This window comes from Leuresthes tenuis, unplaced genomic scaffold (assembly GCF_036924035.1).
Source record: "Leuresthes tenuis unplaced genomic scaffold, fLeuTen1.0.hap1 SCAF_16, whole genome shotgun sequence".
Lineage (NCBI taxonomy): Eukaryota > Metazoa > Chordata > Actinopteri > Atheriniformes > Atherinopsidae > Leuresthes > Leuresthes tenuis.
The window spans coordinates 22,402,158-22,421,926 of NW_027325370.1; the positions used below are offsets into that span (position 1 = coordinate 22,402,158).

Consider the following 19,769-nt stretch of genomic DNA (forward strand, 5'->3'; position numbering starts at 1 on the left):
AGAAAATTCAACTCATTACAATAATATGCTCCCCAATCTGTTTACCAACATCATTTTCCCTAATGATACCAAACAACTACAGTTTCTTCATTTTCTTTCGACCCACTAGGGGCTCAAATAAGAGCTGCAGAGCTGTGGTATTCTGGACATACCTGCTCTGTATATGCTGAATAATTGTTTGCAGATACAAATAATTGCATCATTTAGCCCCAAATAATAACTGGAATAGTGTATTGATGCCCAGGCCCAGACCAGAGGCTTACCATAAGAATTACAGCCAATGAGGATAAGACAGAAAGATATTACCATGTTATTTAGCATCAATTCAACATTGACAAGTTAAATGTTTATCTAGAATTATTCTTGCTGAGGGGCCACTGTGACCGTAATTATGCATTCATGGATTGTTCTCAGAGGAACTGTAAACTTTTCACAGTGCTGACTGCATTTTGCTGACCAAACACAGCACCTCTTTCTGAAGGAAAAATGCTCTCCCCACCAGAGTGAAACCAGAGTGGAGTTGCCAACAGGAAAAAAAAGACTCTTTTGTATGCAGAGGTGTGGACTCAAGTCACAAATTTCACGACTTCAGACTTGACAAAATATGTTATCTAAAAAGTGTGCTATGATTTTATGTATTTTGTGAGTCTACCTTTTTTAAAAAGAAATGTTACTTGTCTCCCGGTTTGTACCTATTTCCCACAGTCCATAGCTCGCTTTATCCATTCACATAACCATGAAGAGGTAATGTCACGTTACTCAGCAACACTGAAGGAAAAATTATGCTTAAGTCACCGAAGACAAAACTAACAAAAACAAGCTAAAATAAATAATATGACTCTAAGCTATTATTCAAACATGACATTATGTCTGTGTGGTTTTACCTCTCGGAATTGGTGCAACAGGCATTTCATAGACAGTGCTGCACCAACATACAGCCATCCACACGTCTGCCTTGTATGTGTTGTCTGGTTTTACCATTGCACCTGGGCCACGTGCTAGAGTTTTGAATCAAATATTGTAATCAAATGGTCAGCGATGTCCAAAAACACAGGTTGCCATTATTTACAAATAATCTGGTTCTGAAGTCACCGCCAAAGAAGATTCAGCTCACTGGACATGCTGCAGATGGAGATATTTTGGAAAACTAAAGTTCAAATGGATGTAGATTACTTAATTTTTTTAAAGAATGTTTAAAAATATTAAGATGAGTGCAGGTGAGGCCTAAATATGAACCGTAAAAAGTACCGTAAAATAAGATTTGACACTTAAGTGGTTCAATAGATGAAGAAGCAAAGCTAACCAGTACGAGAAATAAAAGCCACACACCATTTTATACCACTGTGCTCAATGGTAAAACAGAGAGATGCCTCCAACGATCCATACTTCCAGAAGAACACATAATCGTCAATGATTTCTGTGTTCATCAGCTGTCACGGTGGCTGCTCTTAAGCTAAATTGCTGCTGTTCTTTTCTTCCTTTGAGTAGCCTCCAGGGCACAGTAAATTTTTACTCCCAAGATCTACAACCATTTAATTTGGGGCTTTTTCAAAGTACGGTACTTCCCTTTGTTCCATTTGAAATCACAGTCATTTCCTGTTCCCATTTCTCGTCAGTCACAGTCACAAAAGCTGGACTTTATACCATGCATTTCTTATCAGCTAACATATCAAAAGTAAATTCTAGCACCGACTTTAATCATTAAAACCCTTTGGTTCTTGTGAGTATATTGTATAAACATTACTCACACTACGCCAACAGCTGTTTCTTAATTAACACACTTAATAGGGAGGGAGGAGGAAATTCCTCTCTTTAAAAATCTGCAGGAGACTAATCAACTCCAAGGTGCCAGGAAATGACATTTATAAAGTAATAACACGATTACATGGGTGTGTAAGTATTTTATTTATGTAAAATCAAAGCTTATTAATCAAACAATACGAGCCACTGACAAGTGATCTATGCACCATTACAGATTGGTAGTAACAGGTCATCGCCCATGTCTGGGGAAGTAAAGTGCATCTGACTTGGTGTGCAGGGGAAACAGCCCAGATGTATTACTCACATCTGGCTGCTGGTCTTTTCCCCAGTGTTTTTATATCTGGAGTCTCAGGTGATAAGGTTTACTTTGGGGCTCCAGATCTACATAGTCACTTCCAGCCCACAGCGCATCATTATATAACCCCACAGTGTAAAACACATTTTGAAGATTACCAATAAGTGCGCTATAACCTAACGATTCAAAATCTGTTCATCTAAGTTTGATGGGTGTCCAAAATGTTGTACATGGTACAAATGGCCGGCTATTAAGCAACTGAACGTGATGCTCTGCTCGGGAAAAGTATCAAAAACTGGCTTCACAAAAATTTTCAATGATGAAGGAATTGAAAGTTTCAGTAGCAGCTCTTTCTCATGCAAAAGACTAAATAAGGTAATAACCAGATAATTAGATTCTACATTATAGTACCGTATTGATACTCCAAAGTTAGTGGGACCAAAGTTTGGTTACAATATCGAGAAAACTGTTATTGATGCTGATTTGAAAAAAAAAAGGTTCTGTTTGTAAAAAAAAAAAACCACGTATGATTTTGGTAATACTAACAAGTAACAAATCATCCTTGAGTTAACATGGGATGCTAACAGCTTCTAGGCCTGCTGTGTCTTGTCAGAGCTTTTATTCTGTTATATATATGTTTGTGTGACCGTGGCTGAGAGAGCTCAACACAGCTTTGCAGAGCTCATGCAAATAAACAACCAGGATGGAAATGAAGAAAACATCTTTAGCAACTTTGCAGAACATTTACTTAATAGATGCAAACAGAGGACAGCTCAGCAAGAATTCACAACAAATGCAGATAAAGAAACAGACAGAAACCAAAGTGGTGGACCAAATGAAAAATGCCCATTGTGCAGGTATTTTCCATTACACAGCTTAAACAGCAGCAGATTAATTATACCTCACGCTCACCAGGGGCCTCATGTACAAAGACTTGCGTGGATTTCCTACTGAAACATGGCGTACACTCAAACCAAGATGTCCTCCAACGTACAAAAATACCCGGATGTATCAATGTGTGCGCATGCATGAATCCAAGCACATTTAGTTTGTACATCCCAATCAACGTGGAATTGAGCGCACATGTCGGAGTACCCGACTCCTCCCTGTCCACACCCCTACTTAAATATGCAAATCATATTTAAATGAGCCCTGCACCTGCGATTCCTCTCTCTACACGATCAGAAAATAAAGAAGAATGCGTAAAACGGAAAAAAGAATAACTTAACGGAAAGTGAGATGGAGGTGCTACTTTCTGAAGTGGAGGCCCGCAAAAATGTGCTCTTTGGCTCGCTGTCCTACGATATAAGCAGCAAACGTCAGAGGAATGGGTGGGAGAGCGTGAGCGAGGCCTTTAATGCTGTGGAGTTGAACAGAGAGTTGAACTGTGGGTGACACTGCTCTCTCAGGGGTGGTGGGTGTGGGTGACTCTGATTACCCCCAAGGTAAATACCTTTATTTGTGTAACTCACAACAAACGTGTTCATACAGTAATCTAGAGCAGAAGTGCGCCGGGGAAAAGGTGAGGCTGATTAAGACATTTCACAAGTACGGAATTATTAACATTTACACACAGAGAGGATCAGGGGCTTGTTAGAAAGATCTTAAGCTGTTGTTTAAACAGAAAGTTACTAACTTTAACCACCAACTATGATGCTGTGAAGACGGAATAGAAATTGGCTGCGCACATGCTCAATGCACTTCATGGGGAATAATATTAGGACAATTACACGGATAAAGTTACTCACCCATCGCGATCAGTGCGATCTGTTCCCAACAATTCTGTTACTGAATGTATGAATCGTGCGTTGAACCAGGGCACCCCCCACAAAGCATTTGCGCATCACATACATTTGTACATTGATGGAATGAAAATGTTTCCTGTTGATATACAAATTCATCATGTTATGGCGCTTTTATATCACTGTGTGTGCAGTCGATAGCTCCGATTACATTATGAAAACCGGCTCTCGCTTCAAATTGCGCTTCAATGTCAGCCTGTTCAACTGGATTGTGGGAATTTGATATACCTGCTGAGATGCAGATAATTCCGTCCCACTGGGCTGGCATGGCTCAGCTCAGGGTCGACTGGCACAATCCCAATCGGTTGGCCAGCTCCCTCTGGAATGCCCCGGTTGCTTAAATCCCAGTGTGCACGTCACATGTGGCACAAGCGGCGCATGGCTCCTCGCTGTGCTGAGCTCCAGCGCCGGCCGCAGCTCCGCTCACAGTTACAGGAGGATTGCCCTCAAAACGGCTGATGAGCCAGTTGTCATCATGTGCCAGCAAATTCTCTCAGTCTCTGAACACACGTTTTCTTCCAATTGCACCATTTACAATGTCTCCCAACAGCGCTAAAGCAGCCATTGTTTTTAATGGTATGCATTGCAACACTTTGCACATGCTTTTATATCCACAATTATATGTAATTGCAGACAAATGAGTGTGTTAATTGTTTATCAGTGATAATTGTTCATGTGTCTCAAATGTGCACATCACTCATTCTGAGAACAAATTCTGTTGACATTTATTTATTATGACAGTTTCCCAACATCACCCCTAAGTAAAGAAGCAACAGCTTTAGAAAAGTGAATAAGAAGCCCTGAAGATTGCGTGAGGCACCGCACATTTCCACGGTCATTTTGCTCTTGATACATCTGATCGTTGACGTGAAAAAGTGTGTAGCCACTTTTTTGTTCGTAGTACCCTTTGTACATGAGGCCCCAGATCATTTGTACTGGTGGGCAATAATAAAAAGAGGGCTAAGGCTAGATTAACATTTACTTGTAATATCTTATTATTTTCCCCACCGTATAAATCCAAGCTTTTATCTCATTTACATTTTAGCTCTTTCACATCAGTGATGTCGTATGGACTTTGAATGAGTTTAAAGAATCTGTTCCAGTCTACTCTGATAGTTTTCAGTGTCCCAGGAAACACCTTCCTCATGTAGGAAGAATTATAGTATTATATAAAACTGAATTAGTTGTTTTCTTAACCGGCAGAGGTATGTATGAGGTTATTTTCTAACAAACTGTCAGTTCCATACTGTCATTTATCCTGACTGTATCTATGAGAAGACATTTCTATAATATACATCTGTTGTCAGTTTTGTCACATGCACAGAGTAACATTTACTCAAACATTTCTATGAGTCATCTCTTTAGCGCTGTTGTTTTCTATCAGTGTTTTTTCACTTCATTAGACCCGGCGGAATGATGGAGAATGTTTCAAGTTGACCTTGTTTCTAGATAAAAATGAAACCTTAGCCGTGTAAAATTCAACAGTTTTTTAACACTGCTATCTGCTCTGCTCTTTGGTCACTGCACAGTTCGCAGTATTTCACTCTGGTGGACCATAAAACATGATGTGGTTTCTCTGAGCAGAATGAACAAGAAATGGATGCCATTTGTCCTGAACCTGTGAAAGGACATAAATTGGTGGCAATAAAAACAGTGCACAGTTTCACAGCATGACACAGCTATATTGATCAGTAATGTGCAAGACTGGCTCATAAATCATAATTACTTTACGATGAATGAAAACACTAGTCCTCAAATGTCCGACCGTTTTTTTTCTATTCTAATATATTGAACATGTTAGTGGAAATATTGGAGTACAACATTTTTCCAACTGTCTGGAAATTTCTTACAGAATTTCCTTTCATTTAAGTTTCCAGTCTCACTGGTCTGTGTGCAAAGATGACAGCCTGAAGATGCACTGCCTTTTGTTGATGCCGTTTTATCACACAATTGTGGGTCACAGTTTGAGTGAAGCAAACTGGCTTGAATCCCACTGTTGCTTTGAATCCCTAGAATGAGTCATCAAGTCTACCAGACACAGCTTCACGCCTGCCTGCTCAGTTGTCTGGATTCCAATGTTCAATGAAAACATCAAGGACACCACATGCAACTAAAGATTGTTCGATTCTCTTGAGATACAAAATATATATGTTTTTTTGTTCATAGGGGAGAAATTATTATTGACCTGCAGCGGTTTAGAATTACAGTGTATAAATATGGTAGATGTCCTCTTTGAAAAATATTTCATATCCCCAATTTCTATACCTAAATCCTATAAAATCCTTTCTATCCCATTAAGACCTGGCGTCACATATGAATATACCCTCATGTGTAGAAGGTGCCTGCAGTCTTAATGGATTAAAGGCAGTTTTAGCAAGAAAACCTGATTTAATATGCGTAGCCTGCAGCTGGAACAATGAGTTCACTTAATCCTACTGACGGTCTTTGGAAGAAATTAAGGCGACACTGCAGCCTAATTTTCTCCCTGCGGCGATGATGCCCAGTCTTGTAACAATAAAATGGAAGAGGGTCATGATGGCTGTCAAAAGAACTCTGTCAAGCTCTTCCACATGACCAGATCCCTTTGAACATTACCTTGTAAACACTCATGCACAAACAACAGAAGGCAATCTTCATCCAGAGTTAGACTCAAACACAGAGATCGATTCTTCATATACATGCGAATAAGAATATTATTATAATATTCCAGCACAGAAATATTTTTATTTCCTCCATGCTATTTATTTCTGTCTGACGCAAGAATACATGCAAGGATATTATTATTCCTGAAATGACTGTGTATGATTTTTTTACTCATCATAAATGTAATAAATTCAACTCATATTATAACTGCGTCATGCAGAAATAAATAGCATAAAACATTTCTATCATAATTCAAAAGACTTATTACCAGCCATCTTCAGAGACTCCATTACTAAAAGTTGTGTAACTTCACCAGCCTGGAAAGTCACGTCTCTACAAAGCTCTCAAGTGGTAGATTCAGTGTTGTTCAGTGTGCATTCAAAGGAAGTGTTGAGGGCAGCCAGTGTACAAGCCAAGGTATCATCAGCTCGGTCATATCGAAATTACAAGTTATACTGAACAGTGTCAGCAGCAAGCAATAACAGTACAGCACCTGTGTGAGGAAAACATATTATTTAGTCACTACCTGTAGTGCTTTAAGTAAGCAGTAAGCAAAACTTTGTCTTGCAGTAAATCAGGGACTTTTAAGACCATTTAACTTCGTATTGCATCAGTTTGATTAATAAAAGCATTAAGGGTAAGATAAAAGCGTTTGTCTTGTCAGATAATTTAATATGAGCATATGGCTCCGATCAAACCATCAAAACTAGTAGAAACTTTTGATTCTTCCATAGTGGACCAGTGCACCGCATCATTTCATAAACATGTCAGTGTAGAGTGTTTATTTAGGTCCACAGGGATGGCAAATGTACCTGTACCTGCCATCTTTGCTATATTGTTAAACTGTCCTCTGTTTTATGTGGCAGGCAACACGAACTGCGTAAAAGACTCTGAGCTCAACGAAAACATGGATAAGCATTAGTTCAACATGTACCTGAATGCATCTCCCATAAACACAAATGTGAGACTGAAGTCGCTGCTGCTCATACCTTGTGCATACAAGGGTGTAAAGAAGACAAAAATACAAAAGAATTACTCTTTTGTATGAAAGGGAGGCAAGAAAGGAACAATTTGTCTCCATTCAAAGAAACATTTCAAGAGAAAGCACACAGAGCTTGTAGTTTGTGTTCTTTTCTGAAGCTCTTTTTATACTTGATGTTTTTTGTCTTTTATTTCATTTCATTTTTCCTGCTGACCTCCCCACAGAATGTGTTCACATTTGGTTACTGTGTGTTTTCTGCATTTTTCAGTCAGCTGAGCTACCTTAAACTTATGTGTCTAAATGTGAACGTGTATTCCTTCAGCTCATGTGAAAGGACGACCTCTGTTAAGCTATTGTAAATATTAAAGATAAAAACACAAGGGCATTAGAAAACGGTCAAATAAACACAGTTTAAACAAGAAGCTTTTATCTTGTTCAGAAAGCATAGTTTCAAAAACAAAAATGGAGCAAAGCTTGTCCGGTCGCCAAGTCATTTTCAAATTACGATTTACAAAACACATTCATACATTTTACAATTACAGTGCGATAGACAACAGCCGGCTAGCCTATGAAATACTCTCATTATTTATGTGTCCACACCAGACTGTGCCAAAAATCTGAAAGTTAAATTAGAGGTTCATTCACTTCAAATATTCCCTTCTGGCACAACACAGACAAGACAAGTTAATCATCCTTGTCATAGCTGTACTATGTGTACAGTGTACATTCAGCATCAGATGTGGTTTATAAAGTTGTTAATGAGACTATATAAACTACATAGGGCCAAAATCAATAGCCCACACATTTGATGAGGTAATAGTACTAACAGTCACAAATAGCCCCAGAACTTTTCTTCTGCTCTGTCTTTCCTTCACTGTAATTTCATCCATATTTCATGAGAAAGGAAAGTAAATAACTAACAAGAGAAAACTAGGGACTGGTAAAAAAAAAAAAAACATCATCAAAATACTGGAAAACCATCAATCCATTAGCTACAGATACTTTACTTTGTAAAGGGTCGCATGGGGCTGGGGCTTATCCAAGCTGACAGAGTGAGAGAGGCGGGATTCAGCCTGTACAGGTCGCCAGTCCGTAATGGAGGTACAACAGAGACAGATAAACATACACAATCAAACCAGCAGCACAGAATCTCTAATGAACTCTTTGGATTGTAGGAAAAAAAAATTATCCTTAGAAAAAAAGGATTGTTACTGATTAGTCAGACTGATGATGGATGTCTTAATGCCTGATTGACGAGGATGTTTAATGAGACCTTCAGAGCCTTGTTACTGATGTTAAATAGCCTCTTTAACACAATGAGATACTGAGGGAGCATGCAAATAGCAAAAACTATGCATTTCTTTTAAGGTAGCCTTCTCTCAGACTTAGGATATGAAACGAGAGATCTTTTAAAGCTTAACATGGCATGATTCCATTTTGCAAACAGCCTGTGCTGTTTTTCTCTTTGCCGATAATAATGTTTATATGATCTTTTGTTTCACTTGGTTTGCCCTAAACAACATAGTGGAAAGGCCATTTTTTTAAGCAACATGGAAGTTAATCTTAATTGAAAGAAAGGATGTGCAGAGCCCAAATACTGCTTCAGTGATGACAGTAAACAGGCCATTTATTCACTTTACGTTTTAACAAATGCCAGAGCGAAAGCAACTCTTGGGTAATTAAACAGCAGTTTGAAAAAGCACAGAGGCAACATTATATGTTAGTAACGTGAGCTTATATTCAGAATTCCTCTCTGAAGTAAATTTTGATTGTACAAAGGAAACGAGGTGCTGTAATACGAGTCACTCAATTTCCAAACATTTTCCATTCTCAAGCTTACACCATTCAAAAGCAGGGGATTTAATTATTCTAAAAAGGCATTAACCTTCAAAGCCCACGGGAATACACTGGTATAGACCAGGGTACCTGCAGCTTAAAGGTTCAATAGATATTTCAAACCTTTTTACAGCTACAAGCAACCATTTACTGGCATAATGATGTTTTTTTCAGTAACTCCCTTTGTGTGTCGCTTCATCTGAGCTTATCTGTTCCATGTTTTGGCAACCAGTTCAGTACTTGTGCTTCCATATTTTCCTCCATTGAATAAACCAAAACAAAGATTCTTTAACTAAAACAGAACTCATTTTTAGTTTTGGTTCTGTTTGTTTTTGATTTAAATTCTGCGGCTTTGGTTCGACACCCAGTAGTTGTCTCAGGTCGCATATATGAATCTTCAATGTTAGAATTCAATATTTAAACATACAATGACTAAACAGAGAAAAAGAAAAGAATCTTCTTGGCTCAAACAAATGAAACCTCTATTACAGTGTGCCAGAAAATTTGTCTGTGTCAAATGTTATCTGTCACATTCTCTGGCTTTAAAATACTCCGTAATTTACATACTTTCACACACTGAGTGTCTGAAAAGATGTAATTTCTTGCAATTTAAGGCAATTACCACTAATTTCAGATTGTACGTAAGAATCAAATAGTAATTCTCATGCATTCATAGAGAGAGAGGAGAACGGCTGGTCATTACACAGAAAGAAAAGCAGTTTTTGAAGACAATTTTCTCTTTTTAAAAGGTAGTGAAGCAGTGTACATGTGGGGGGTCTATGTTCACTCAGCCCTCGAAACAGTACCAGCACTATCATCTGTGTTCGAATAAGGTGAAAGTCTTGAGGTCATTTGTCTCCTCCCAGTTCTGTTAACTTTTTTTTAATGACGTGTTTTTCAGATCTGAAATTTAAACAAAAATGATACAAAACAACAAGGCAGGGTTTGATCCACAGGCTTCTGTATCATCATCACAACACTTAACTGCCAAAGTGTGTAAAACATCATTTTTCTGAAAGCTACTTTCAAATCCTGACACTTGTAGCTGTGACACCTGCTTTCATTTCTGTCTGTTGGCATATTTGACATCATATTTTGATATCTGTTGCCGCAGAAGTGTCACTGCTGACACTGCTCAACTTAACCGGCAATGCATTGGTTAACAAGCGCATTAAGCCAATAATTGAAAGCTTGCTTGGCGATTAACATATTTTCAAAGCATTAGAACAACCCAGCTATGATTAATATACACCTGTCATAACTAATTACATTAACACTGAAAATGATTGGACCTGCCTTGCTGTGTCTTCCTCCCCTCTTATGCCACTCACTCAAGCTCTGAGCTCATGATTAATAGATGTGAAGTCACACTGGACTTCACGTTTAAGAATGTACACCAACAGATCATATAAACCCAAATCAAATGTGCCCAAAGAAGAGTCCCTGCATTTTCAAACTAGAGCTCCAGTTTATATTTGTACTTCTGAACATTTCTCTAATTTAATAAGCACATGATACTATACCGCAAAGGCTTTTACTGTAGCTGCACAGTTTAAAGAAGATTAAGAAACATGATGCCAAAAAATTCTTTCTGAATAAATTTGAGTGGGTTCAACTGATCGACAGCCCGAAATGAGAGAGGCTGCAAGGCCGTTTTTGATTTGTGCACGGAGATTCTTGATTGATGTCTTGAAGAAATGGTATACAATTAGTGGTTAACATGCTATTCAATGCCAATCCCAACATAACATCAAAATAGTAAAAAAAAAAAAAAAAAAAAGATGGTTTCACAATTGAGTAATCAGGCTCCTTGAAAGGTTATCATTTGCTTGATTTTACAAATCTAACGACTATTGTTTAGTTCTTACATCTTTCATTGATTGTCGAGCAGCTTTTTTGTTCTGATTATTATGCCATTCATATCAAATATTCCAGCCATAATTGTCCTTCGAGACTACAGTGACTCAGCCTGTAAAACGGCACGGAATTCAAGCTCTGATTTTCGTATTGTTAATGTTTCCTTTTAGACCATGAGCGGATCGGCAAAGATTCATCCTACGAACAGGAAGGGAAGGTCCAGTTTGTGATTGATGCTGTTTATGCCATGGCTCATGCCCTGCATAACATGCACAAAGACCTCTGTCCTGGGAAAGTTGGACTCTGCTCCAAGATGGACACCATCAACGGTACACTGCTGCTCAAGTATATTCGCCACGTCAACTTTTCAGGTGCGTGTTGGTATGCTCAAAGCTGCATATGTACTTCACTTATAGCACAAGCTACTACTAATCATATTTGCTATTTGATGACAAACAGCTAAATAGTGGATTAACTTGATTCAGATATTCTATGATATGCAATGTATCAAGTTTCTTACTGTATAAAATACATTTATTGTTGTGGTATTTGTGTTGTGGTGTCTGAGGCACATGGCAATGTAGTGTCTTATCAATAATATGAATACCATGGTCATACGTGAGCATTTTTGTGACCTGCTAATGCTCATGCAGAGGATTTTTAAGGAAACTGTGATCTCCAAGTATAAGTCCACTAAATGTAATTTATTCCAAGCAGGCAAAAAAGGCTGAGCTATACAAGAGGATTGAAGATGACCAGCAGAACAGGGTACTTTATCATAGTTTGCGACTGGCAGAAACTGTGCTTTGTGAGAATTCCACTCGAAGGGTCCTGGAAGCTGAGTCCAAATATACGTAAATGGGAGTGGGAAGAGAGTTAACAGGCAGCTCAACGATTAGAGTCAGCAGTTGTCTTTCAGTGGCTGTCCTTTGTAAACCAAAAGGTTTTTCTTTTTTTTTTAAACTGTTACTTACAAATACTGGTTGCTGTTATCGCTGGAGACAGAAGTAGGTATGAGTCTTTCTATATGAAGGCTAGACACTTGCCTGCTTAGTCTTCACATCTATAAATGAAACCCTCTGACAGTTCCTTTTAGAGGTCTCTTAAAAAAGGAAAAATGTTCCTTATTTCAGGGTTTTTGAAGATCCGAACCTTTGTTGAACCTTTTTGGCAACAACTGCTAAAGTCTCTAAAAATGTTCGCACAATTCAGTCCTTTCAGTCCCGATGTTATTATTTTACCACAGCCAGCTGACACCCACATATGTGCCTCTTTTGTTGAGTTGTCATGGCTTTCAGCTTGTGAGATATGGTGCTTGTTGAAGTAACCAAAAAGTGAAATATTGAGAAAGCAAAAGACTTTATAAAGAGGGATATTCTTTGTCAAAAGATATGGATGCAAAAATCTACGGAATTTCACAAAAAATAATCCTAAAAGTGTGTCTTTTGTTTTTCTCTTAGTAGATCTATCATACTTCTAAACATATAAACACTGTTTGTTACCAGTTGACAATAAAATAACAACTGGACAACCTTTACTTTATTTCTGTTTCTGCATGTGTAAATATCTCAAATAAGTAAGTTATTGCATAAGGGTTTACTCACTTCTACATCGTGCCTAATCCTCCAGAACAATGCTCATATTATTCTATTCATCTCCAGGGGAAGGTTTGGAAATCATCAAGATCAAAAGGGAAAAATCTTTATCAAAAGAGTACAAAAACTGATTCAAAAGGTGGAGAATAAACACACACCATGAATATGTAACAAGCATAAGCACCAGCACAATCAATCATAGTCCTATACATACAAAACAGTAGAATGTGCATGAAAGTAACTGTGTGCTTGTGAAAATATAATAAATTGCACTGAGGGTCAGGCAATCAAGCGGAAAGCAACACAATTGCTTTGATAGGGTCTGAAACTTATTCCAACCTCACAGATGATTATATGTTAAGAGATGCATTTATTTCTGTGGTTATTAAAATTGGGATCATTACGTGAGGAGCAGCCACATACATGAAAGGAACAATTAAACTAAAATTAGAAGGAAAAGAGTGTTCTGAGGCTAAACACTTCGGTGATCACTACGTGTAGGTTGGTTTAGAGTGTTTGCAGAGCCAAAGTGAGACACCATGCTCTGCCCTATCAATTCCAACTTTAACTTTCATTAAATACATCTCAACGAGGAAAATAAGCATTTTTTTTCTTTTATTAATTCCTTTTTAACCTCAATGGAGTAATAATTAGGAAAGCCAACCTTCCCATCCTTAAATATAGGTAAAAACCAAAGATGCAAATAATATATTCTGGTTGAAATCTTTATCACAGCATTTTTTTTTTCAGCCACCACACAAGTTAACCAGCTCAGTGCACATAGTTACACACAGCAGCCTTGTAGGAAACTGGACAAACAATCTGTTCAATCAGTAAAACAGCTGTCACAAATGTCTGATATGCCTGAAATCCAACTGATTGTCTGACAAGCAGATTGTTAATTGTTCATGCAGTAAATCAGAAGTTGTGACTTCTCGCATACTGAAAAGCTAAAAACAAATGGCACAGATGTCTTATCTAAGTTTAAGAACTAGTATGGACCAAATCATCATCTTTTTTTTTTTTCAATTATGTCCTGATACATTGGATCTTAAAGCTATTTGTTTAGCTCGACAAAATAAATACATTTTTGAAACCTCAAAATAAAGCTTAAGGTAGCATGTTACTGGGCAGACATACATTTTAGAATTAAACATAAACTCCTCAGCGTTGGTGTTAGCACTGAAGTCATGGGGTTTCCAACAGAAATGTCTAGAAAATCAGTGCTCCATGTTCACTTTTAAGAGTTTTTCTCCATGCGTACTGAAAATTCTGCACATTAAGTTGATCTTTACTTGTGTTTGGTAGTAAAATAGGAATCCTTGTGATGGGACATACTCAAAGGTGTCCAGGGAAGATTTGGCTTTACAAAATAACCTGATTTTAAATGTGCTACTAATTAAATATTGACAGTCACTTCAGGGTTTTAACATTGTTATTCAAAGTTACCAGTTTTAATGAGTGCTGACATCCGTAAGTGCAGCCTCTGTTGTTTTTCTTTGTTTTGGGGCCAGTTGCTGCTTATCAGCGAGACAGTTGTAAGTGGTTTGGTTGCAAGGGAGCAACCCTGCCATCAGCATGACATTTTATTGTATACCTTTTTATTCTTATCACTGAGGCCAAATGCAAAAACAGAGTGCTGACTTTCAGAGATTTAAGATCAGCATCTTACTTATGCTAACAACGGGAAGGTTTTGGAGCATATGGGTAATGTTTTCAAGCAAAACTGTGTTCACTTCAGTTGCGTTTTCTTTGGCACATTTAGCTCCGTACCAGATGCAGTGCAACAGAGGAGAAGAAGTAACACAACCACAGTTGACACAAAAACATAGTCAAGATTAAAGCGAGCTGAAATGAAATTAGAAAAACAAATTAGGAAGGTGGTTTGTTTTCTTTAGTTTTGGAACGGTGTGACACAGATGGTGCAAATTATGAGGTTATTTGTTTTTTGTTTGTGGTTATTATTTAAACAAATGTGTTTTTTCCCTTTTTTTTTAGTCACACGTTGGCAATTATTGTTGGTTTGGTATCAAGCCTGTAGTGCAGGAGAACATTGGTTTAATTTGTGACATAAAGATGCTTCTCAAACAAGATCACATATCAATATATATACAATATTACACAAAACTGTTTTTTGGGGGATTTTGCTTCTCACCACATCTCACGTTGTATCATCCCCTGTCTCATAGCAGAAGGCACTGCCTGAGAGGTCTTGGAAATTGTTTCTAACACCATTTTATTTCTGATAAGTTTTCTGATTTCCAATCTCTTGAGCCCCTTCAGTAAAAAGTTCTGGAATCACCTTTTATGCTACACTTGAAAGACTAAACTATTCCTGAGGTCAGCATCATTGAAGCGGAGTAAAAGCCAAAAAACATAACAACCACCCAACTACGGTCCTCAACTTTACCGAACTGAATGGTTAATGACCTTGCAAGGTTAGAACTTTATAGAAGTGGAATGTCTAACGGAGGTCCTGCGTTCTTGAATTGCTGTTATGAAAAAAGAGACTCACGTTTTCTACCTTTAACTCCAAATTCAACACAGTAGGATCAACATATTTTGATAAGCTTTTCCTCAAACGTTGTCAGCATATAACATTTCTCATGAAGGTGAGAGAATCAGCTAATCAAGTCTGACATGAAATTTGCTGCTCTGTTTGAATATGCGAGCAAACTATAGCTTTAAATGTGTCTCCTTTGATAAACCTCTAGGGTGAATGTTTTAGGGTTTCATCTAACCTAAGAACAGGCATGTTAGTTTGTCATAGCCGCATATTCACTGCTGTCAAAAACATTTCCCTCACCTGTGCTTCTCCAGCTATAACAAGTCGAAATGTCTGCGGTGAAAAAGGTCTGTTGGATATTACAAAATAAAGTTCAGATTCACTGTCATTGTTACACGTTTAATGAATAAATGTAATTCATGTTCATGCTGGTGTATCCACCTGATCGGGAACTGCGTGTTAGTAATAATACAGCCGTCCGCTACTCTGCGCACACCTACTCTGATATCATGATAGTCCAGCTTATGTAGCCCCTCAAAACACTGAAATAAAGTCTTCCTCTGCCTCAATACTCTGACCTGGTTAGTAAACAAGGAATTTGTTAATATTTCCATGCTGTGCATGACAACTGCTGTGTCTTTTTGCAACTTAAGAGGTGAAACTAATCGATTAAGGCAATCAAATTAAAGGAAACATGCATCCCACTCAATTCCTTCTGTCGCTGAGATGGGCAAGAAAATCTTCATAATTGCGACGACTGCCTGCCGTTGTTTTAGACATGCCTTCTGGGTAATGCAGCAGGATGATACCAATGCAGTTCAATAATGTGGATTTTGATGAGACCTTCAAGAAATGTCAATCTGCAGAGGGGAGGAAATACAACTGGTTTCCAACATTGACTCACAGGTTTAAAAAAAACAAAACAATTTGAAATCAATAGTGTGAACCTTTACAAGAGAACAAAACTCTCCAATAAGTCATTCTCTTTTTGCAAAATAAATATAAGACGATCATCGATACTTATTGAATTTGATCAACTCTCTCACATGTTGAAAATCAAAGAAGTTTTAATGTGTTTTATATTTGTCTTTATTCTGCCGCCAAAAATGCAATCGCATCAACACCAAAAGGCTGACTGAACAATCCAAAGCAAAAATGTCACCTGCAGATACACTGCCATCTTTTTTATGCACTCTCCACCCCTTACTTCAACATGCTGTGCAATTTCTGAGAATTAAGTGACTGCATCAAAAGGAGAAACAGAAAAATTACATTACCAGATATTGGGACGGTAATCTCAGAGAAGCTTTATGGGGGGTTCTCATCGCTAATGTGAATCCTCCTTCCCTCACAACACCATTTTTAACAAGTTTGGAAGCTCTAGAGGGGGTTGTAAGTTGGCTCTGATACAAGCAGAGACATGAGAGAGACCTCAAAGTGGTAATGAAAATCAGTGCTGTCGTTCGTTAGCACTCTGAGTAGAGACCTTGTGAATAACAGGCAATGGAGCAATAAGCCGAATGAAGGAGTGTGAAATGATATGGGAACATGAACAGACAGCAGCACTGAGTTTCCTCAAAGGACCAGGACAACATGCCCGTCAACATCTATTTTGCTCCCATCATTAAGGGCGTGAAAGCACTAAATTGAGGTTTCCCTGCAGCCTAACTTCAACGCAGGGAAGTTTCAGAATAAACGATGTGCACACACACAGAAAGAGAAGTATTTATAAAGAAAGAGTGCACACCTTACACTTTCTTCAAACCATGCATACACATGTTTTAAGCCCAATATGGTCAAGAGGAAATGGAAAAAAAGTTGCATAGGAAACAATTTCATTGAAATTGCTGTATAGGAGTGTTTCTTCTGATTAGTTCTTATTGGTATGCTCTGATAAATAACTGCAGCTGTAGATAATGGTTGTGCACATAGGTGGACTGCGTTGTTTTGTTGGAAGACCTTGTTAATGGGACGTTAAGAAAAGAACAAGAATTCAGATATGGCTCTGCTTTGCTTTTTTGACTCCACCATTTGCACCGCTAGGCTCCACACGGCTGTTAAAGAAACGAGTCAATGTGCCATGCCCAGTGTATACATCTGTCTCCCTCCTGATCATCTGCCTTCGTGGCTGTGTGCCCCAAGATACACGCTGAGAGTTCATCTGCTGTAGATAAAGCAGGGGTTGGTGGTTCTCCTCCTGTAAGCCATGCTGCACTTTTTAGCCTCTTGTCTTTTTTACCTCTGTAGAGTCTTCTGCTCTGATATTACAGACACAATCACTTTTGTTACCTTTTCCATTGTGCAGTTTTTGTTCTGTTCATGATTCAGAAGTGTGACACCAAATAAAAGAGATTTCACCTCTTCTACATCAATGATAAGCGTCTAAATTTCACATTCACTAAAATGCTTTCATTGTCATGTATATTGATATGTGGTGCAAAGAAACTGTGTTTTCATATGCCTATGACTAAGTAGGAAACTGTCTGCATTCACTCTTGGCTAAAGCTGGGAGTAGAAATCGGGATCATCCACATGTGCACAATATCTCATAATATGTTGAAAAGAAAGAACGATACATATGCTCCGCTTTGAAAATCTGGTGAGAAGAAAGCGGATGTATATACAGTGCTGCCTTTTATGCATTGGCACAGTTTTAGTTAGAACACCACACAGAGTTTTCCTGCATTTCTCAACACCATAGTTCAGCATTTAGAACTATCATCTATCCTTTAAGACACAGGAGCAAATATAATATTTCTTTCCTTTATCTTCTATAGGAATTGCTGGAACCCCGGTGGTCTTCAATGTGAATGGAGATGCCCCAGGTCGCTATGAAATCTACCAATATCAGATCAGAAATGACACCACACAATACAAGATCATTGGGCGCTGGACAGATCAACTCTACCTAGATGTAAGAATATTTTAGATGTGGAATATGTTTAGAAGATTGTATAATTGACGTTTCGGATCATATCAATGACAGATTTTGTACCGATGGTGATCCTCTTTTTTTACAACAAACTTATGCTGCCTGTCATTCTCAATTTAACTAATTTAGTCTGTAAAGAACGAAAACCAAACATTTTATTCAAACTACAATCTGTAGCTTGAATAAAATGTAGCTTGAATCTTGTAGCTTGAATCTTGGATCATGAGTCCTATGGAGATTCCTGCAGAAAATGATTTGCATGGAAAAACTGGCTACAATGAAACTTTAATCAATTAGGATTAAAGCCAAAGTGCTCCCAAAGTTTATATTTTCATTTCAGTTTAAGCTCCAGCAGCAGTGCCAAAGCACTTCTTTGTCTTGCAACCATTTTATCTGACATTTACAGCAACTTGTCTCTTCAACATGTATGAGCTTAATTTATGCATCTTCACATAGCTTATATATGTTATAAAAAAAATCATCTTTCTTATGTCTGACTTGATATCGCAACACAGTAGCAGAATAATATCAAATCATTCATTTCATAGTTGGCTTAAAGTAAAGACTGCCAGTTTCTTTAGGCCAATACAGTGTGTTGTAGAATATGTCCACAGTATATATTTCCACATACATTTGTGCTGATATTGCTGAATCTATAATAGAGTAAAAAGTGTATTTTGAAAATCTTATTAATCATACTTGGAAATTTGTCATTATTATTATTATTACAAATAAATATTACACACACACATAGATTTCATTTCTTTGAAATACAGGAACTGAAGTATTTGATATGTTTGAATCAAAACTGCCTTGTTTTAAATGTCAGACTTTGTACAGAACAAAGGTTAGGCATCATTTGTCTTGTTTTGCATCATACATAATCTCCCATGAGCTCTCATTGTGTTGCCACACTCATTTGTAGTGTTAATGCACACAGGACCTGAGTTAGTGCTGCAAACAGATTGACTTCCTACCATCGCCTGCATGGCAGAGAAAAAAAATGGTAAAAATTCCACATGGAACAGTTTAGTCACAAAAACAATCATCTACAATATCCCTTCCCCGCACTGTATTCATCTTGGTATGGCTTTTTTGGAAAAATCTGTTGAACTAAAAATAAATAAGATTCAATGCAATAGCACTGGCACTCCACATTGTGTTGAGACTGCAGCACCAAACAGTTCAATTATATTTACTTGTCTTCCCTTGAATGAGGAGCAGCTTACCAGAAGCAAAGATAGTTCAGTCAGTCTATGACATCCTGATAGAAAGACTATCACTTTCCTGTGGTGACAATCCATTTTACAGTTCCTTTATTCTAACGTGCACTTATCTGTGAGTAAACTACGAAGCAATTGAAATGTGTCTTTTTATGCATTATGTAATATGTCCTTTAATATGTAATCAGTGAAATATGTTATTTGTTGTTCTTGCTATATTCAACCCTTAAAGGTTTGATAAATCCTATTCTAAAAGAGCTCTTTGATTCAGATTACGACATTCAAAACGTAACGTAGTCAAGGATTGCACAGCAAATGTGTTCATATGTGTAAACAG

General features: G+C 37.8%; 1 protein-coding gene across 2 annotated transcripts in view; it reads left to right on the top strand.

Annotated features, from left to right (window-relative positions):
* The window catches only part of LOC140272241 (metabotropic glutamate receptor 4-like), a 181,934-nt gene that overhangs the window by 146,967 nt on the left and 15,198 nt on the right, over nucleotides 1-19,769 (top strand). For both annotated transcript variants that reach the window (XM_072367617.1, XM_072367616.1), the window contains exons 7-8: nucleotides 11,347-11,547; nucleotides 18,055-18,191. In XM_072367617.1, coding sequence (XP_072223718.1) covers nucleotides 11,347-11,547; nucleotides 18,055-18,191 — 338 coding nt within the window. The remainder of the gene's footprint in view (nucleotides 1-11,346; nucleotides 11,548-18,054; nucleotides 18,192-19,769) is intronic.